This window comes from Apium graveolens, chromosome 7, assembly GCF_009905375.1.
Source record: "Apium graveolens cultivar Ventura chromosome 7, ASM990537v1, whole genome shotgun sequence".
Lineage (NCBI taxonomy): Eukaryota > Viridiplantae > Streptophyta > Magnoliopsida > Apiales > Apiaceae > Apium > Apium graveolens.
In genome coordinates this window covers 143,707,995-143,730,554 of record NC_133653.1, presented here as the reverse complement: position 1 = coordinate 143,730,554, position 22,560 = coordinate 143,707,995, and the positions used below count along the sequence as shown (strand labels likewise).

The 22,560-nt window shown below is 39.7% G+C and overlaps 2 protein-coding genes across 2 annotated transcripts; one reads left to right on the top strand and one right to left on the bottom strand.

Annotated features, from left to right (window-relative positions):
• Positions 1-6,651: 6,651 nt before the first annotated feature.
• LOC141674079 (uncharacterized) lies at positions 6,652-7,504 on the bottom strand. Its single transcript, XM_074480805.1, has 2 exons — positions 7,190-7,504; positions 6,652-7,086 (listed from the first exon to the last, which is right to left on the bottom strand). Exons 1-2 carry the CDS (start codon positions 7,502-7,504, stop codon positions 6,652-6,654), a joined length of 750 nt encoding a protein of 249 aa, XP_074336906.1.
• A 2,907-nt stretch (positions 7,505-10,411) lies between these two features.
• Positions 10,412-21,574, top strand: LOC141671347 (putative folate-biopterin transporter 2). Its single transcript, XM_074477555.1, has 5 exons — positions 10,412-11,416; positions 19,631-19,890; positions 19,984-20,079; positions 20,165-20,335; positions 20,781-21,574. Exons 1-5 carry the CDS (start codon positions 11,050-11,052, stop codon positions 21,378-21,380), a joined length of 1,494 nt encoding a protein of 497 aa, XP_074333656.1. The 5' UTR covers positions 10,412-11,049; the 3' UTR covers positions 21,381-21,574.
• The last annotated feature ends 986 nt before the right edge of the window (positions 21,575-22,560 follow it).

The following is a 22,560-nucleotide window of genomic DNA, read 5'->3' as shown; positions in this document are numbered from 1 at the left end:
CACTTGAGCTTAAACCATTGTCTGAACACTTAAGGTATGCTTTTTCAAGTGATGCATCTACTTTGCCTGTGGTTATTGCATCAGACCTTTCAGGTAGTGATGAGGAAAAACTCTTAAGAATTCTGAGAGAGTTAAAATTGGGAATTGGATGGACTATAGCAGATATTAAGGTAATCAGCCATTCGTATTGCATGCATAAAATTCTGCTAGGGGAAGGTAGCAAGCCTACTGTTGAGCAACAGAGAAGGCTCAATCTAATCATGAAAGAAGTTGTGAAGAAGGAAATTCTCAAGTAGCTAGATGCAGGGACCATCTATCCCATTTCTGACAGTTTGTAAGTGAGTCAAGTTCAGTGTGTTCCAAAGAAAAGAGGTATCATCGTTGTTGCTAATGAGAAGAATGAGCTCATTCCTACTCGAACAGTCATGGGGTAGAGAGTTTGCATGTACTACAAGAAGCTGAACAAGGCTACGAGAAAGGATCACTTCCCTCTGCCTTTTATTGATCAGATGCTTGATAGATTGGCTGGGCATGAGTACTATTGTCTTTTGGATGGCTATTCGGGCTATAATCAGATTTGCATCGCTCCAGAGGATCAGGAAAAGACTACGTTCACTTGTCCATTTGGTACTTTCACCTTTATAAGAGTTTTTTTTGGTTTGTGTGAAGCACCTGCCACATTTCAGAGATGCATGATGGCTATATTCTCTGACATGATTGGTCAAAATGTGGAGGTGTTTATGGACGATTTCTCTGTGTTTGGTGATTCTTTTGATGAGTGCTTATAAAATCTTGGCGCAGTTCTTAAAAGGTTTGTTGAGACCAATCTGGTTCTCAACTGGGAAAAATGTCACTTTATGGTGCGACAGGGCATTATTCTTGGTCACAAGGTCTCTAGTAAAGGTCTTGAGGTGGACAAAGCCAATGTGGAGGTCATTGAAAATTTTCCTCCACCAATTTCTGTCGAGGAAGTTCGTAGCTTTCTTGGTCATGCGGGTTTCTATAGACGGTTCATCAATGACTTCTCTAAAATCTCTAAACCCTTGTGCAATCTTCTGGAGAAGGATGTCTCGTTCAAGTTTGATGACGAGTGCCTAGCTGCTTTTGAATTCTTGAAGAAGAGTTTGATCATGACACTTGTCATAAATGTACCTGATTGGACTGAACCTTTTGAGATGATGTGCGATGCAAGTGACTATGCAGTTGGAGCAATTCTTTGGTAGAGGAAGAACAACATATTTCATGTGGTCTACTATGCTAGTAAGACCCTTAATGGTGCTCAACTAAATTATACTACTACTGAGAAAGAACTTTTGGCCATTATATACGGTTTTTAGAAATTTTGATCTTATTTGCTTGGGATAAAGGTGGCAGTTTTCACTGATCACGCTGCGATTCGATATCTCGTCTCGAAGAAGGACTCAAAGCCTAGATTGAATAGATGGGTTCTTTTGCTTCAGGAATTTAAATTAGAGATCAAAGACAGAAAAGGTACTGAGAATCAAGTCGCTGATCATCTCTCTCGTTTGGAAGACCCAAGTGCAACTTCACAAGATAAGACATTGATAAATGAGTCTTTTCCCGATGAGCAGCTGTTTGGGGTATAAGAAGAAGAACCATAGTTTGCAGACATTGTGAACTACCTTGTGAGTAATATCATGCCTCCAGACTTGTCGTATGCTCAAAGGAAGAAGTTTCTTCATGAGGTAAAGTGATACATGTAGGATGAACCATATTTGCTTAGGCAATGAGCTGACCAAATCATCAAGAGATGTATCCCGTACAGCAAAATGGGGGGATCTTACGAGACTGTCATTCGACTGTTTATGGAGGCCATTATGGTGGAGAGAAGACAGCGGCTCATGTCCTTCAAGCGGGATTTTTCTGGCCTACATTGTTTAAGGATGTGCATCACTTTGTTTTGAAGTGTGATCGATGCCAACATGTGGGTAGTATGTCTAAAAGGGATGAGATACCTCTTAATGTGCTTCTCGAGGTTGAAATCTTTGATGTTTTGGGAATCGACTTCATGGGGCCGTTTGTCTCATCTTGCAATAATCAATATATCTTGTTGGCGGTCGATTATGTGTCAAAATGGGTTGAAGTTAGAGTTTTGCCGATAAATGATGCGAAAGTAGTGCTTAATTTTCTTCATAAGCAGATATTCACACGATTTGGGACTCTAAGAGTCATATCAGTGACGAGGGATCTCATTTCTGCAATCGCAAGTTCACTGCTATGATGTAGAGGTATAATGTGAATCATCGCATTGCTATAGCCTACCATCCTCAGACTAATGGTCAAGCTGAAGTGTCTAACAGAGAGATCAAGCATATTTTAGAGAAAGTGGTGTGTCCATCAAGGAAGGATTGGTCTTTGAAGCTTAATGAAGCTGTTTGGGCATATAGAACAACATACAAAACTTTGTTAGGAATGTCGCCATTTTAGTTGGTTTATGGTAAGGGGTGTCATTTGCCTGTGGAGCTCGAGCATAAAGCATATTGGGCTTCGAAGAAGTTGAACCTTGATTTGGATGCAGCTGGAAAGAAAAGAATGCTTCAATTGAATGAACTCGACGAATTTCGGATTCAAGCATTTGAAAACAACAAAATGTATAAGGAGAAAGTCAAGAGGTGGCACGATAGGGGTCTGGTGCTTAAATCATTTGTGTCGGGGCAACAAGTTCTTTTGTTTAACTCCCGTCTCCGTCTTTTTCCTGGTAAAATGAAGTCGAGATGGTCCGGGCCTTTCATAATCAAAACTATGTTTCCGCATGGAGCTGTGAAGATTTTTGAGAATGATTCAGGCCAAGTGTTCAAAGTGAATGGACAGAGGTTGAAGCACTACTATGGGGATACGACAAACCGTGAGGTAGTTAGTGTCGTTTTATTGTCTACTTGATCTCGAAATTCTACCACTGATTCTTCGAGTGCGGGTGGTGTGAGGCCCAGGTTTTCAACTCCCGAGGCTGAAGCGGAGTATGCGAGGTTGCTTTCAAAGCCTATATCTAAGGAGCGTGGTTTTCTGCCATCGGGAAAAGATGGTAAGTTGTTGGAGATGATATTGGAGATGGGCTAGGTTGCATTTTACGAGACACCCGCTGCTGTGCCCATGAGTATAGTGCATGAGTTCTACGCGAATGATAAAGCGGAGAAGAACGATTTCACGGTGGTTAGGGGGATGATGGTGGAGTATAGTGCAGAGGCTATTAGTAGGGTGATTGAGCAACCCGAGAGGAGGCCAGAACAGGAAAATTGGAATGAGAAGACTCCGGAGGAGTTTAATTTGGATTTGAGTTCGACGCTGTTGAATATGACAGAGTGGTATGGTGGGAAGCCCGATCTTAAGGGGCTTGGATATTCTTATGACCATCTGCCAGGTGGAAGGCCAGCTCCTCAGGCATATATTGGTGGCATGACGCAGGTGAGTAGCGTAGCTAGGAGAGCTGAATTGGGAGAGGCCGGTCCTTTGAGATCGCAGCAGCAGCAGCAAGGCAGTGCTAGGATGATTTCAACGTAGTATAGGCGCTTGTTGAGGAGGATGGATGCGATGCATGACATCCATAATCGCTTTGCACATGACCTTACCCAGGCATTAGGGACTGCATTCAGAGCCACAGGAGTTGACATCCAGTGGCCAGTATTCGGTGATGATTTTGTATATCCGCCTCTAGACACTCCTGACACTCCAACCCTTGAGGGTGATGACCCTGATTCTGAGTAGGTATGCCTAAATCCTTGCTATTAACTTCACCGAGGATAGTGAATATTTTAAGTTTGGGAGTAGTAGTTAAGGATTATGTATTTTGTGTGAGTCGTATATAGTTTGCATATTCATGCTAGTTTAGTTCATATAATTGCATATTTGCCATGTAGTAGTTTTTTTGTATGATAGATTGTTCATATAGCTTTATGCATTTGCATTATAGCATGACCCCTTAGATGATTTTTCTGATTAATTTGTGATATTGATGCTAGTGTAGTGATGTCGTGCTTAGTAATGTTAAATCTTATCGTGTTGACTTGCATGTTAGAGACACTTGTATTTCACTAAGTCTTATAGGTTATTTGTGTGCTAGATCATGGTCATGGTTTATTTGTTTGTCAAGGTTTAATCACTTGTTTACATTTAGAATTTAGGATATTCTCCTAATGATAAAATAACATGGATATTTAAAAATTGGAGTAAATTAGATTTCATTGCTAGTTGTTGTGGCTAGGTGTCAAATGGCTAGTAGCCGGCTCATTTTATAAGAGTGGTCTAGGGTTGAAGGAGATGGAGCGAAACACACTCGTTCAGAAATGATGAAAAAAAGAAAAAAAAAGAAAAAAGAAAAAAAAAGATGTGTTTATGCATAATTGATCACGAGTGGGCTCTTTAGTACTCGAGTTATTAAGTTCATAGGGGACTTTGTGCCTAGTGAGCTAAGGCTTTTATAGTCTGGGATCCACTAACCTAACGCTCGCTACATGGGTATTATTGTATAAGTCTTTTATGGACCTCACCCATTGCACGATCAAATAAGCATATTTGTGTTGTTTATGTGTTGTGAATAAAAGCATGAATCCATATAATAACTCCGATATAAGAATTGAAGTGTTGTAAGTTATTTTGAGTTTAGCTTTTTATTCTATTTATAACCTTGTGATAGCCTTGATGATTAGTGAGTCATGATTATTGATCTAGTTACGATAGTATATCTATAAGCATTTGCACACACGCACATTTTTGGATTGTAAGTTGATTAGTGGGATTTGATTGATCTTTGTGCGATTAACTGCATTTGTTGAGATGTTGCTTGTTGATTGGTTTAGTTATTCTATGGGGATCGTTGCATTGATATAGTTTGCATTCATGCATTTTTTTTATTTCTTATTCTTTGAGTCTGTTTATGCTTGAGGACAAGCATCGATTCAAGTTTGGGGGTATGTTGAGTGGCATTTATGTCACTTTATAACACTCCTTAAAGCATTGGATTGGTATTTTGTACTCAAGTTGTTGGTGTTTTTAACGTGTTTTTGTAGTATTTTGCATTTCAGGCTTATATCAGGAAGTCAGGTGATCTAGCATTGTTTTGATGCTAAATTGTTGTAAGGATGGTGTCTAGAATAAAAGCTCATGAAAAGACCATCTTAACCAGCAAGAAAAGAAGAATTCAGAAATTTTTCCAAAGAGCCAGCGCGTGGCTGCGCCAGGATTGCAGAAGTGTAGCGCGCCCGTGCTGGTGAAGCGTGCGGCCGCGCCAGGTCAAATTCAAAGAATCATGTTTTTACTCTGATTTTGATCCAGAAGACTTCTAATCTGCATGGGCTGCTATATAAACATAACTTATGTTCATTTTTTCATAACAAGACGTACCAGATCTTAAGGAGAAGGCGTAAGAAGACCGTAGAGCATAAATCAACCAAGACGAAGAGGATCTAGTTTATTCTTGTGATTCTTTATTTTAAGTTGTAGTTTTGGATGCTAGTTTTCTTGCTTGTGAACCTATACTCCTATGTAACGTACTTGGTTTATTATTTATTCAGTATAAAGACTACGTTTATTATACCTCGCTTTCATCTGAACCCATGTTGATGATGAGTCCGATTATGGGCTAATCCCTATCGTGGGGTTCTAACGGATTTATTTATGGATTTCTTTAGTTAATTTTTTTCAGTGCCTTAGTGTGTGGTGATTGCATGATATCCTAGTATTGGTTGTGCTTATTCGTCTTATGAGCGTCGCGAACTTATAAGATAGTGTGTTAATCTCTAATGAAGTGAAAGTGAATTTAGGGGTTTAGAACTTGCCATACTAGCATAGGTTCATGTATTTGATATGCATGATTCGTAGGTAATTTTAACCATCTTACTTGCCCTATGTAATCACAATAGATAACTTGTGCATTAAACCGTTATGTTGTCAAATTCTATAGACATATAGGGTCTCAATATAATTGGTGTCTATTTAGCTTCTATATCTTTTGTGGATGTCTGGTAGTATGGTATTCGTACAACGAAAGTTGGCGTTTATCAGTTTCATGTTATTTGATTAGTGTCATCACCATTGCATTCTAAAGTTAAGAATGAAAAGGCTATTGAATGAAGTATTTAATAAAGTTTGAATCCCATGTTTGTGTTATATAGTATTCAACTCTCTTTATTCTCTTAGTTAATGTTCCTTAGTATAATCTCTTAGTTAATTGTAGTTAACATCCTCAATTTGTTATTCGTCTTAGCATTGGATAATAACCATACCATTGTTGCATAAGTACATTGATTAAAATTAACTTAAACCAGTCCCTGTTGGAACGAACTAGAATTAATTCTATATTACTTGCGATCACGTATACTTGCGTGAATATTAGCGCGTGTTCTATCCCTAACAAGATGCCATAAAAAAAATAACAAAAAACACCAAAGTCGGTGATGAATGATACCTTTGGGATGTCATCCTTATGTATCTTGATCTGATTATAACCATTGAACTCATCCATAAAGCTTAGCATCTCGTGACCCGCAGTTGAATCTATCAGAGTAGCTATCCTCGGCAACGGGAAACAATCCTTTGGGCATGCATCATTTAGATCATGAAATCCACACACATTTTCTATTTTCCATTAGCCTTCTTTACCATTACAGGATTTGTTAACCATTCTAGAAATTGTATCTATTCAATGAAACCAGCCTCTAAGAGCTTCTCCATTTCTTGCTTAATGGCTTCCTTCCTTTCAGGGGAAAAACGCCTTTTCTTTTTCTTCACGGTCTTCCGATTAGGATCCACGTTCAACTTGTGGGTGATCAATTTTGGATCTATGTCGGGCATATCTGCTGCCGACCACGCAAACACATCATTATTCCCTTGCAAGAAACTTACTAACTTCCCTTTAAGGGGCTCCTCCGATGATGCTCCAATGAAAGATACTTTTTCGGGGTCCTTGGGAGCCAAAGAAACCAGGATCAAGTCTTCTGCAGGCTTCCCTAATTTCTTATCATTCTCACGGATATCCAGATCTTCAATGGGCAAGACCTGCCCCCTACTCCATCTGCCCTTAGCGAGGCTAATAACAACTTCTAGCCATCTTCTGGTCTCCCCTTTCTTCTCCTATTCCTTTTCTAGTTGGAAACTTAATCACGGAATGGTAAGACGAAGGACTTCCTTGAAGGCATGGATAGATGTCCTTCCCATGATCACATTATATTTTTACCCAGCCTTTACTACCACAAAGTTTAACATCTGCATGGCTTGTCTTGGCTCCTGATCCCATTGTTAAAGGTAGCTTAATTATTCCTTCCACTGGGCACTCGACTCCAGCGAAACCATATATCGACATGTCAGTTGGGGTTAATTGAGAATCATTGTAACCCATCCTTATAAAGGTATCATAGAGTACGATGTCCACTGATGCCCCATTGTCTACAAGGACTCTTTTCACAGGGCTGTTCCCTATTATGGTTGTTATGACTAGGGGATCGTCATTGGGAAACTTGACTCCTTCCAAGTTGAAATAATCAAATACCATTCCTACTCTTTTCCTGGCCCTTTTCAGAGCTTTCCCCACTATGTGCATGACTTCTCTAGCATAATATTTTCTTGAGTTTTTAGACGATCTAGCAGCAGTCGGTCCTCCAAAGACCGTGTTTATCATGGGCCCTCGGGGTTGAGGGTTTCGCCCCTAATCATCTTGATCCCTCCTACGATCATCGAAATTCCTTCCTCCATTATTATTTCTTTCTCCTTCAGTTATCGGCACTCATCGGTGTCATGACCAGCGTCCTTGTGGAATCTAAAATATTTTCTTTTATCTAGCTTTGCGGGATCAACCTTCAAGGTTTTAGGCCAACGAACATCCCTATCTTTTTCGATTTCCATCAAGATCTGGTTCCTGAGAGCATTAAGCCTAGCATATTCGGTAAACTTTTTTCCAGGCCCTCCCTTCATCGGGGTTGAGTCAACGTCCTTCTCAACTCTAGGTTACTTGTGCTTGGTGTTGTATTCCTGATCAATCTTTCGCTTCTTGCCACCAGAAGGCTCATTGTTCACCACTATCTTCTTCATACTCTCCTCCACCTTGATATACTTTCCGGCCCTATCTTGGAGCTGCAACATGCTTTCAGGAGGGCGCTTAGCTAAGAACATCTTGAAGAACTTATATCTAGTCCCTTGCTGTAGTACTATCATAGCTACCTTATCGTCAAGATCTGGGACCTTCAAGGCTTCCTTTATGAAACAATTCAGATAGTCTCTTAAGAACTGCTTTGCTCCTTGAACAATACTCATAAGGGATGCATAACTTTTCTCATGAATTCTGCCGCTAATAAATTGCTTGATGGAAGCTCGGCTTAAATCCTTAAAAGATCAAATTGAGTTTGGGGTAGTCGGTTGTACCACCTTTGAGCCATACCCGCTAGAGTTTGGGTAAAGGCCTGACACTTAATAGCGTCAATCACGGGCTGTAACAACAGGGCATTAGAGAACGTCCTGACATGATTAGCTGGGTCACCAGTACCATCATATACTTTGATAGTGGTGATTGTGGGCATCTTAAATTTCCTTAAGATGTGGGCATTCACTATATCTTCAATGAATGGAGGAGTTGGATCATCAAGATCTCCTAGGGGCATTAAATCACTTGGATCAGCCCTCGGGGCAACAACCCTTCTTGGTATTGGACCATCCAGATCTATGATTGGAGGAAAATCTCTTTGCCTCGCAGCAAGTGGGGGTCTTGAGGTCAGGCGCACCTCCGGGTCGCGCTTCAGCCTTTGGATCTCATCTTTATGAGCCTTGATCCTCTCTTGAACATCTTGGGGATTCATCCCTTGAGTGCTCATGGGCCGCTGGTTGGTAATAGGCATTGGTTCCTTATCAGCACGCCTCCTCCTTGGAACGATCTCGTCGTCCGATGATTCGGAGTCTTTGTTAGAATAGGGTCCAAAGAACTCTTAACCCTCTGGGATACGAGCCAAACCACGTATATATTGGGGCGTTCGCCCTTGTGTTGCACTCCGGTTAGAGTGTCCATTTCCTCCAACATCGGGGTACGAGGGCATCCCGTAAGGGGGTTAGTGGCCACGATCATTGAGTGCTGATACCCAGCGGGTTGAGGATTTACAGGTGCATATAGCTGTTGAAATTGGGGATTCGTCCCTTGAAGAATCGGGGGATTCGTCCCTTATGGCTGGACTTCAGATCCCCCTGTTGTGATCCCTCCTTGAGTGGAGGCATCCGTTGAGTGCGCGGGTATCTCCACCACTGAGGAGATTGTTTGGGCCGTCCCAGTTGGTGCCTCTTCAGGGGCATTGTTTCTGCTCTACATGTTTACCATATTTATTGTTATGCTTTCCCACAGACGGCGCCAAATATTATGGGTGAAAAACTATAATTTATTTAATGCTAGGGTTCGTGAGCTTCGAGACTTTATTTGACTGCTCTCGTGTTTCGTGACTCAATCTTCCTTCACAAGATGCCTATGTACCTTGATGTGTGCTAAGGATCAAATCAAAAAACGTAGTTCTGATTTGTGGGGTGAGACCCCTTATATAGGCATGTGATGCATTTGAATTGGATTATGGTTAGAAGACTTGGAGTCCTAGAATGCAGGAAATTGACTCCTTATCTCATGAGGTTTCTTGGAGGCCGATCTCCAAGAAATTGTATCCTTATTTGGACTTTACTTATCAACTGATTTTACCTGTATTAATTAATCACGAAATTATTTAATATTAAGAGTTTTGTGCCCCTTTTTAAATGGGTTTTATCGGTAGTCCAAACCGGGTATAATTAATGTGATATTAATTACAAAATCATGATTTATTTTATTCTCCATCATATACTGACACAATTTATTACTTCATGCGAATGCATCATTGCAAACATATCTCAATCACTCATGCTCATATGCAAAACAAATAAATTATTAATCCATTAGGCAACAACATAAATATTCATCAATAATTACGGCAAAATCGATTTCAATTAGCATAATTTAACATATGCCCGTGTATTGCATGAGTTATAGAGCTAATTTACGGTAAAAGTAAAACTCATTTGTTCTTTCGGTTGCAACTGCCCCCCAAACATGTACTAAATGTTATTTCCTCCGTTCCCTTGAATTGTATACGTTTGATTTGAGCACAGAGATTAAGAAAAATGAAATGTTTTAAGAAAAAGTAAAAATATGGGTAAAGTGATGGGGTCAATCAATATTAAATATATAAAGTTACTGAAAAAAGTAGTGGATATAAATGAGTGTGGTTTTATATTATAAATCTGTTACTAATATGTAAGTTTTGAAATGTATAAAAAATAGTGGGAGTGGTTTTATATTATAAATCTTTTACTAATAGGTAAGTTTTGAAATGTATAAAAAACGGTGGGAGTAGTGTAATTACGATTAATCTTAACCTTATTAAGAATTGTTTTTCTGCAGTCAGACAAGACGGACCTTTCAACAGCTTGCATTCTACAAGTTGTATTGTATCTCCTCTGTTTCTTCTTTAACAAAATTCAATTTAATTCATCTTCATTCTTTTCCATTTCACTTCTATACCTTCCTTCTTATTGCTGCTTCTGTTGTATAATTGTTTTGTGATCAACAATGCCAGTTTCCCCCTAGAAGTTAGTATTTTTATTGGTTAAAGTTTGGTTCATGTGTATACACAAATCTTCATTCAAAATATAACTGCAACACTTTGAATATTCTTTACTTAAGATTTCTTGAGGAGGGTTTTTGACTTTTATATATAATTTGGTTAGAACTTAGAAGCAAAGGGAATTGCTTAGTTTCAAGATCTGTGAGAAGTTTGTAGTTTAGTTTCAAGATCCCATTGTTGGTTTTAGTTGACTTTCTTGTCTTGTTGAATATATAGTTACATGTGTGTAAGTTTTGTAATAAACGGTTCAAGGTTCGAGTGTCAGTGGAGGCATGTGTGCATGAGTATCAGCATATTGTCATTGTATTCAATTAATGTTGTAAAATTTGGGCCTGAAATTTTTGTCAAATTTAAAGATAACATTTCTGAGGATACTTATTGATTTTGATCTGGACTATTGTGTGAGTGAGTGATGGTGGAGGAAGAACTTCCGATTTCCAGTGAGGCTGAGGAAGTTCAATATTATGAATCCGGTGAAGGGATCAGTGGTTGTTTCTGGGGACCAATTAATTGGTTTAAAATGCTTGCTACTGAAATGCATTGGAGCTTTGTTTTCGGAGTTTTAATGGTTTATGGAGTAAGTCAAGGACTTGGAGGAGCTCTTGCTCGGGTAGGCACAGAGTATTACATGAAAGATGTGCAGAAAGTACAGCCTTCTGAAGCACAAGTTTACTCTGGAATTACGAATATTCCGTGGCTTGTCAAACCTGTCTGGGGCCTTCTAACAGATGTGGTACCAGTTTTTGGGTACAGAAGAAGGCCTTATTTCATATTTGCAGGTATATATACATAATTTTGTGTTCTTAGTATTACTTCAGGTAGTTTACTAAGACTTGATTATTTACTGAATTGTTTTGATTGGTTATACGCACAATTAGCTATTGTTAAACTATAATTTTCTCCTGTCCCTTTTACACAATCATGTAGAACACTTAGGAAATGATCTGGAAGTACAACTGTACAAGTTTAGAACTAAATGTTGAAATAATGCAAACTGGGAGTCCATCTTTTGGGGGAAATGTACAAACTTAGAGTCCGACTTAAAATTTTACGAGTATTGGAGTACTGCCGAAGTGGTCACGAACTCGAGACCTCTTGAAATGCCTAACTTCTTTAATATTAATATGTTTACTTCATTATGTCAAAGGTTAACAAGGTACCATATGGAAATACCGGCAATGATATTAAGTATGAGCATATCTGTCGACACCCTAATAGCCTATACCATCTGCTGATGCACTAGATAGTTGTGCTTGATTATTTATATATTATTAGTGAATATATAATTAGTAAGTCTGCCAGAATTAAACCCATTGTAGCCACGTCGCCCTCTTCATGTTCATTCTATAGTGTCCTACAAAAAAACAAACGAGGGTTTACTTAATTTGGGTACTTGATTCCCAAATTATTAAACCACTCTCACCACTAAATTAAGTAACAATTTCACTTTTCCTAATCTTTACACGAGGTACTGTGTATAAGTATTTATCTGTGTTAGATTCTCTTCTGAATTTAAGAAATACTCGCACAGAACACCTAGAACTTGGCACTTGAACATAGGTGTGGGATGTGGTATCTTTCTGAACAGTTCATGGAACCAATGTAAAAGAACAAAATTTGTGGCAGAAGAACAAGCAAAAATTAAGTTGTCTGAACTCCAGTGCAGTTGATTTTCTCTTTCCATTTGTTGTTATTACTTGTAGACTAATAGGAATAAAAAAAAGGAAAAAAAGCTTTATTGGACTAATAAAAACCATGAGCCAGACCTTCATTGTAGTTGCTTAAGTTTTCATGTCAGACCATATTTGATGTCCTTATGTTGCTAGTTTGTGCTATAAACCCAAGTCAGCCACCCATACTGTTCACATATGCCAGGAGGCTCAAAAAGACGAAAGCCCAAGTTGCTGGAAGCCCAAACTGATTGAAGTCTTATTATTATTGGGAGAGGGGTATAATGGTCTTTTGTAATGAATGATTGGGGGTTAGTTAAAAAGGGAAGTAGGGTTACCAAAGGGGGCATCTGATTATTGTGAGAGTTCAAACATGTGGGAGAGGCTACGTCTCGAACAGTAGCAATTCTATCTTGTAACAGTACTCAGTCATTATTATATTGCTTGTTATTTATCTACGGTGTTTAGTTATAAATCAAGTTGTTCCATAGCAAATAGGTATCAGAGCAGTAGATCCAAAGAACAATGGGGGCGCCACCATCGAATCAAGCTCGACTCGAGCTGCTTGAAAAAAGTATAGAGGAGTTACGAGCTACTATGGGGGACCATGTCTCTACAGCGGTGAATAACGCGACTCGAGGTCTACAAAGCTCCCTCATAGATCATTTGTCTGTCACCATGGACCAAGCGATGCAGCGCTTTGAGATGAGGATCAACAGATCCAAGGAACAGCAGGAGAAATTTCAAGCCGAAATGAGATCTACAGTGTTGTCTATGAAGGCGGCTGAGTCGACTCAGTTAAACGGGTCAACCTCTTCAATGGGTGGGGGAAAAGGAATGGATGGATTTGGAGCAGGTCAGATGGAAGGTTCGGGTCTCGGGTCGGGTAGAAATGGCGGATCCGGGTCTGGATCGGGTCGAATTGGGGATCAATTTGGGTCAAATTGGAAGTTTAAGAAATTGGACTTACCCATTTTTGATGGAGTAAACCCAGATGGGTGGATCTTGAGAGCAGAACGTTATTTTCACTTTTACCGACTAGGGGAAGAAGAAACTTTAGAGGCAGCGGTGATATCTTTGGACGGGGATGCGTTACTGTGGTATCAGTGGGAACATGGGCGTCGCCCCATCAGAAATTGGTCAGAATTGAAGGGAATGTTGTTGCGGCAATTTCGACCTACTTCAATGTGCAGTTTACAAGAACAGTGGTTGCACCACCAACAACTTACTCATGTGGTGGAGTACAGGAGGCGGTTTATTGAACTAATGGCTCCATTGACAGGAGTTCCAGAGGAGATTGCACTAGCACAGTTTATCAATGGTTTAAAAGGGGAAATAAAGACAGAGGTGCGGGTTTTAGGCCCAGTCAGTTTAGACCATGCGATGGAATTGGCCGTGAAGGTGGAAGAGAAGCTGAAGTGCTATGGGAACCGTAAGTACAATAGTTCGAGCTCAAGCCCATCTCAATTAGGTACGTGGTATTCACCTCTTTTAAATCTCAGTCCAGTTTTCCGAGTTCAAGTAACCGTTCAGTATCAGTATACCCGCATTCTTCTTCTTCTCCTTCGAGTCCTTCTGTGAAGAGTGTGAGAGGGTTACCAATAGCCAAACCTTTAGGAGAATTTAGGAGATTGAATGAAAGAGAATTGCAAGCTAAACGGGAGAAAGGGGAGTGTTTCAGATGCGACGAAAAGTGGTCAGTGGGTCACCGTTGGAAAAAAAGAGAGTTAAGTGTCATTTTAATGCAAGGTGAGACGGGGGAAAATGAGAATGAGGACCATGGGGTGAGGGAGGAGGAGTGCTCTCATGGGATGGATAAAGCGAATGAAGCGATTCAATCCGAAATTTCTCTCAATTCGGTAGTAGGCATTACTAGCCCAAAAACCATGAAGTTGCGGGGAGAAATACGGGGGAGAAGTGTGGTGGTTATGGTGGATCCAGGAGCAACTCACAATTTCATTTCAATCACAGCCGTACAGAAATTAGGATTGTCTGTGGATAAAACAGGGGGGTTTGGAGTATCGCTGGGAAATGGGGAAACAGTAGGCGGAGAAGGAGAATGTAAGGGTGTAGTGGTACAACTACCAAGGATCACCGTGATTGAGGATTTTCTTCCTTTGGCTTTAGGAAATTCAGATGTGATCTTGGGTGTGCAATGGTTAGAAAAGTTGGGCACAGTATCCACGAATTGGAAGACCCAAACATTAAAATTTATGGTGGGAGGGGAAAATGTGACAATTAAAGGGGATCCGAGTTTGGGGCGTTCGTTAGTTTCATTAAAAGCCATGATCAAGACTATCAAGAAGGAAGGGCAGGGGTATCTAGTGGAGTTAAATGCCTTATCAGCTGTGGGACAATTGGGAGATGAAAGAAAAATGCCGCCAAAGGTTCCTGCAATTCTAAAGCACACACTGCAGAGGTACGAGTCAGTTTTTGAAATGCCTAAAGGGCTACCACCCTCAAGGGGGCATGAGCACGGAATTATTCTTAAAGATGGAACAGATCCGGTAAGTGTCAGGCCCTATCGTTACTCTCAGGCTCAGAAAAATGAGATTGAGGCCTTGGTACGGGACATGCTACAAGCAGGAATCATACAACCTTCCAACAGTCCCTTCTCTAGTCCTGTGATCCTGGTGAAAAAGAAGAACGGAGCTTGGCGTTTCTGCGTAGATTATCGTGCTTTAAACAAAGTAACAGTGGCCGACAAGTTTCCCATTCCAGTCATCGACGAGCTCTTAGATGAACTACATGGATCTACAGTTTTCTCAAAGCTTGACCTTAAATCAGGCTACCATCAAATTCGGGTAAGAACCGAAGATGTAACGAAGACCGCGTTTCGGACACATGAAGGGCATTACGAATTTTTTGTAATGCCATTTGGTTTAAAAAATGCCCCGGCTACTTTTCAAGCTCTCATGAATACAGTCTTCAAGCCCTATTTACGTCGATTTGTCCTTGTCTTTTTCGACGACATCCTAATTTACAGCCCCGATGCTACACAACACCAGCAACACTTGGCTACGGTTACACACGCTGCAAGAGAACCAACTGTATGCTAATCTGGAGAAATGTGAGTTTGGACAGAATCAATTGGCTTATCTGGGGCATGTGATATCAGCCCAAGGGGTTGCAGTTGATGGGAGTAAAATTGAGGCTATGCTACAGTGGCCCCAACCTAAAAATCTAAAACAGTTGCGCTCTATTCTAGGGCTGACGGGGTACTATCGTAAATTCATATCAGGGTATGCAACTATAGCTCGCCCCCTCACTGACCAAATGAAGAAAGATCAGTATGGTTGGACTGAAGAAGCCACATCTTCATTCGAGCTTTTGAAACAGGCTTTGGCACAGGCCCCGATTCTGGCTATGCCCAACTTCTACAAGGCATTCATCCTCGAAACTGATGCCTCTGGGTTTGGGTTGGGAGCTGTTCTACTCCAAGATGGTCACCCTATTGCATACTATAGCAAGATTTTGGGGACAAGGGCTCGCCTTAAGTCCATATACGAAAAAGAACTCATGGCCATCGTACTTGCCATCCTCAAGTGGAAACACTATTTATGTGGGCAACGTTTTATTGTGCGAACGGACCAACAAAGCTTGAAATTCTTGATGGAACAACGAGAAATAGGCCTCGAGTACCAGAAATGGGTGAGCAAGCTAATGGGTGAGCAAGCTAATGGGTTTCGATTTTGAAATTCACTACAAAACAGGGGCTTCAAATCGGGTGGCAGATGCCCTCTCCCGACAATCTGGTCCTTCTGGGTATGCTAATCTGGAGAAATGTGAGTTTGGACAGAATCAATTGGCTTATCTAGGGCATGTGATATCAGCCCAAGGGGTTGCAGTTGATGGGAGTAAAATTGAGGCTATGCTACAGTGGCCCCAACCTAAAAATCTAAAACAGTTGCGCTCCTTTCTAGGGCTGACGGGGTACTATCGTAAATTCATATCAGGGTATGCAACTATAGCTCGCCCCCTCACTGACCAAATGAAGAAAGATCAGTATGGTTGGACTGAAGAAGCCACATCTTCATTCGAGCTTTTGAAACAGGCTTTGGCACAAGCCCCGATTCTGGCTATGCCCAACTTCCACAAGGCATTCATCCTCGAAACTGATGCCTCTGGGTTTGGGTTGGGAGCTGTTCTACTCCAAGATGGTCACCCTATTGCATACTATAGCAAGATTTTGGGGACAAGGGCTCGCCTTAAGTCCATATACGAAAAAGAACTCATGGCCATCGTACTTGCCATCCTCAAGTGGAAACACTATTTATGTGGGCAACGTTTTATTGTGCGAACGGACCAACAAAGCTTGAAATTCTTGATGGAACAACGAGAAATAGGCCCCGAGTACCAGAAATGGGTGAGCAAGCTAATGGGTGAGCAAGCTAATGGGTTTCGATTTTGAAATTCACTACAAAACAGGGGCTTCAAATCGGGTGGCAGATGCCCTCTCCCGACAATCTGGTCCTTCTGGGGAAATCAGTACCCTAATCACCACTAGTGGTACTCATTGGGATGAAGTACGAATGATTATCCAAGAAGACCCGTTTATCAAGAAAATTAGTGAAGACTTAACAGCAGGACAAGCAATACCGAAGGGGTATGTCTTGGACCATGGAGTTTTAAAATTCAAAGGACGAGTTGTACTTCCTCCCGGGTGCTCTCTTTTTCCAAAATTACTTCACACGTATCATGACACACCTATGGGGGGACATTCAGGCGAACTAAAGTCCTATCAACGCATTGCTGCTACCTGGTTTTGGCCAGGAATGAGGAAGACGGTTGCCCAATACGTGCAGGCCTGTGCAGTGTGTCAACAATCCAAGGCATCCACCCTCAAACCAGCAGGTCTTTTTAACCCACTATCCATTCCCTCTACTGTTTGGGATGCAATATCGATGGATTTTGTCGAGGGACTTCCGAAATCACAAGGTTGGGATTCTATTTTGGTGGTAGTGGATCGTCTTACGAAATACGCTCACTTTTTGCCATTGAAACACCCATTTACGGCACAAGGAGTGGCTTCAGTTTTTATGAGGGAAGTGGTTTGCCTACATGGTTTCCCTACGACCATTGTTTCTGACCGAGATAAAAATTTTCTCAGTCTCTTTTGGAAAGAACTTTTTAGACTGCAGGGTACTCTATTGAATCATAGTACAGCCTACCACCCGCAGTCCGATGGACAAACAGAAGTGGTGAACAAGTGTTTGGAAAATTTTCTAAGGTGTTTTGTAAATGGCAAGCCTCGTGCTTGGGCTGCTTGGTTACCCTGGTCAGAATATTGGTATAACACGTCGTATCACATGTCGACCGGGTATACGCCGTTTAAGGCTTTGTATGGAAGAGATCCCCCACCATTGATTAAATTCGTCCCAGGAAGCACAGTACTATCCTCCATTGAAGACCAATTGCAGGAAAGGGATGCTATACTTGATGACTTGAAATTCCAGTAATTACGAGCTTAGCAGCGTATGAAGTTTCAAGAAGATAAATCCAGGCGTGAAGTGGAATTTCATGTGGGAGACTCGGTGTATCTCAAACTGCAGCCGTATCGCCAACAGTCCTTGGCTACACGAGCATGTGCCAAGTTGGCAGCTCGCTACTATGGCCCATTTGAGGTGGTGCAACGAATTGGTAAGGTTGCTTACAAACTTCTCTTACCTTCTACTTCCCGGATTCACCCGGTTTTTCACGTTTCACAACTAAAGAAAGCAGTAGGGCCTACTCCATCACCTTTGTTACCACCTAACATCAGTGACACACTAGTATCGGAAGGCAGTCCAGAGAAGGTACTGGGGGTTCGACAAAGTCAATCAAGTTCAACTGCTGGGGTCGAAGTGCTCATCCAATGGGAAGGACTTCTGGAGTATGAAGCCACATGGGAACAATTCGCAGAGTTGGACACCAGGTTTCCGTCCTTCCACCTTGAGGACAAGGTGGCTGTTTGGGCCGTGAGTAATGCTATAAACCCAAGTCAGCCACCCATACTGTTCACATATGCCAGGAGGCCCAAAAAGACGAAAGCCCAAGTTGCTGGAAGCCCAAACTGATTGAAGTCTTATTATTATTGGGAGAGGGGTATAATGGTCTTTTGTAATGAATGATTGGGGGTTAGTTAAAAAGGGAAGTAGGGTTACCAAAGGGGGCATCTGATTATTGTGAGAGTTCAAACATGTGGGAGAGGCTACGTCTCGAACAGTAGCAATTCTATCTTGTAACAGTACTCAGTCATTATTATATTGCTTGTTATTTATCTACGGTGTTTAGTTATAAATCAAGTTGTTCCATAGCAGTTTGTCTGCAAGAGATATGTACTAGCACCTCCGCAAAATAACATTATTCACCAAGTGTCAAAGAAATATAAATTTAAGTATAATTATCTGCAGCTATAATGAAATATGCAACATTACTTAAAATTATCAAAAATAAGTATAACCTTAAAAGTCTTACCAAATACACTTCAAAGATTTATAAACTGATTTTATTAAGGCTCGGTCTAGATGCTCAACAAGGCTAGAGGGAACTGCGGTAGGTTTAAATGGGACTTAACTTTGTTTTCAGTGATTTTTATTGAACACTTATCCTGATTATTCCATTTATCAGCCCCTGTTAATAGAACTTAACTGCAATGTCTTTAGATACCTCGAAATGAAGCAGATTATGAAGGGTTGAATGTGCTTGACACAAGTCTATAACCAACTGACAAGCTTGTTCTTAATCTAAGTTATTAACATCTTTGAATAATTAGAATTACTCAATTTCCTTTTCTTTTTTGGATAAATTTACTCAATTCCATCTTCTTCTTCCTGCTCCCTTCTCATCTTAATCCTCCAATTTGACCATAATTCGCAACTCCAGACTCCATTGTAAGGGATGTCAATTCTGTACACCACGGGGCATCTAGTGGTGTCCTATCCCATTTCTTAAATATAAATATATTTTTGTTTGTACCATCCACTACTCTATTGAATGTTTTGTGTTACTATAAGAGTGAAAATGATGATTTGTCTAAACAGTGCAACAAGGTTTATTATATTTGGAACTCAAGTAAATCATGTCTATCTTAAATCAAATATGTTGCCCTCTACCAGACAACCAATAGAACTTACTTATCTAGCTTCCCCTGCCAATAAACTTTAAAGTGTAAAATCTCATTCTAGAATATTTATAGCTAGCTCAACCAGCTGAGGGATTGGCCTTTAATTTCCAGTTTCCAGCATAATGATAATCTTCGTGTTTTCAACTAATTTTTGATTTTGGATATCATTATTTTAGTTTACTTGCATTATAAACTAAGTTGATTCATGTTATTTTCAGGCATTTTTGGTCTTATTTCCATGCTCTTCCTATCATTGCACAAAAACCTGCATATTGTATTTGCGCTATTGTCTTTATTAGTAGGGAGTGCTGGGGTTGCAATAGCTGATGTGACCATTGATGCTTGCGTGGCTCAGAAAAGTGGCAGTTATCCTTCTCGTGCTGCTGACATGCAAAGTTTATGCTCCCTGAGTGCCTCAATTGGAGCTTTAATAGGATTTTCTATAAGCGGGATATTTGTTCACTTGATTGGCCCAAGGGTTCGTGTTCTTCTCTAATTTGATATTAAAAAATAGATTAGTCTTATCAGGCATCATTTATATACATTATTCTTATATCTTCTTGTGCAACAGGGAGTCTATGGATTGCTAACCATCCCAGCAGGGCTTCTATTAGTTGTTGGCCTTGTGCTCAAGGAACCCCATACACCTAACTTTGCATATGGACAGGTACATTGCCTTCTTTTTATATATCACTTAACATATTTAAGAGCACAAATATTGTGTCGATTTATAATATCCTATTTAATATTAGGTACATCTAAAATTTCAAGATGCAGCGAGTTCTATGTGGAACACACTAAAGTACCCAGATGTGTGGAGACCATGTTTATACATGTATCTATCCTTCACGTTGAGCTTAAACATATACGAAGGCATGTTCTACTGGTACACTGATGCAAAGGATGGCCCAACTTTCTCTAAGGTATAATATCAAACCTCTGTTTATAACTTTATGAGTTAAAGTTACATCACATAGACAAGTCTAGATATTATCATAATCCGAATTGCTACTCTGCCTTTCTATTAAAAGAGACCAACTACTATGATCATGAAAGAAAAACCCAAAGATCACTTGATTAGTATCGAAATAAGGAATTGAGACTTGTGCACTCCCATATCTCTTGTTTGACGAGACCTTTTATGTTCACAAAATTTAAATATGAGATAATATCTCAGCTCATTGATTTGTCATGTCACTAGTATGCGACAGGCAATGATTGTTGGTAAAGCGGGAAAGGTTAAAAATTTCTTTATGCACAGTATTATGTAAGGCTTCTATTAAATTATAATCGGGTGTCTTTATAGTTTTATATATAACATAATATCCCAGGTTGTGCCTTATATTTATAATAATCAACTTTATGTAGGAGGCCATTGGTTACATGCTCTCAATTGGTTCAGTGGGATCTCTTCTGGGGGCGTCTCTGTATCAATATGGTCTTAAAGATCATCCATTTAGGAATATACTCTTCTGGGCTCAATTAGTACTTGGTCTGTCGGGGATGCTTGATCTGGTTCTTGTTTTACGGCTAAACTTAAGATTTGGAATCCCTGACTACTTATTTGCTGTGATTGACGAAAGTATCTATCGAATGACTGCCACACTAAAATGGATGCCTCTTCTTGTTCTAAGTTCAAAGCTTTGTCCCTCTGGCATTGAAGGCACTTTCTTTGCATTGCTTATGTCTATTGACAATGCTGGACTTTTTTCATCAACATGGGGTGGAGGATTGTTACTTCATCTCACGAATGTCACAAGAACCCGTTTCGATAATCTTTGGTTGGCCATATTAATACGAAACGTACTAAGATTAGCTCCACTCACTCTTTTATTTTTGGTATCAAAGGGTGATCCAGCTTCATCAATTCTTCCAAACGAAGCACAAGATGCAAAAGTAGTTGAGGATGTTCCAGACTCGAAGGATATCGAACTAGTCTCCCTCGTTAACAATGCAGATAGTAGATAGAATCCCAGTGCAACAATGCCTTCACGGGAAAAAAACCTAAAAAATGACTTGAGGTCATAGGTGTCCTCTACGTCACGCCACATCCCATAGAAACATTAAAAAATTACAGATGTCATTGTTCTTGTTAGTATTAACATTATTTATGAATTTTAATATCGATATAAATCCAAATAGGATGATTGAATTTTCGGTGATTTATTATTACAATTAGTACTTGCGGGTGATTACCTATATTTTCATAATCACATTGTGTCTAGTAACATAGAGAAGAGTGAATAATACTCTAATGGCTGAAGAGTAGAGATTGTCATGGTGATCAAGACAATGATCTAATGCTCAATTCTTGTTGTGTTTGTTCGGGGACTCGAGTGAATGAATTGGAATGGAATAAACAAAATTAATAAAAAAAATAAAAATTGGAGGAATAATTTGAGAAAAAAAAAGTACGTGTAAATTTATCATTACAAAAATTGTGAAAAAAATGAGTAGGGAATGAAGTATTACTTATCAAATGGAGGTGTTTGAACTTTGATTTAGGGTGTTAAGAATGAAATATGAAAAGAATGAAAAATGTAAACCCATATATATTTTAAAAATTCATTCAATTCTTTTCGTTTTCATTCGTTACCATCACACATGTATTCAATCAAGGTTGCAAAAAATACGAGATGTCTAAATATATAATTCGAGTCAAACGAGTCGATTCGGGTATTTACCTAACAAATTTGTATCGTCTGATAAATGAACCGAGTCGAATTACTCGTTTAATTTAAATGAACTCAAATTCTTGACCAAATTCAAATCATTTAAACAAGTATATATTGAATTATTATTTCAATTAATTCCTAATTATCGCTTACTTGATGTTTATATAATTTTCCACGTAAAACACATATTAACAAGTACAAATTTTTCTTTATTAATTAATAACACATTTTTAACTCAATCTTTAATATGACTCATCTGAACTCAAACTCGTATAGCCGAATTTAATTATATTTCTCAAATTTATTTAGTTGAACGAATGAAGTTTGACTTAAATTAATTCGTGAGCCAAATGATTTGAATTTAATCGAGCAGAGTTTAAACGAGCAGAATCAAATTTACTTATGAGCTCAACAATTTAAAAGATTAAAAATTAAACTTAACCGGTTTTCAATATTTAAATAGTAAATAATTT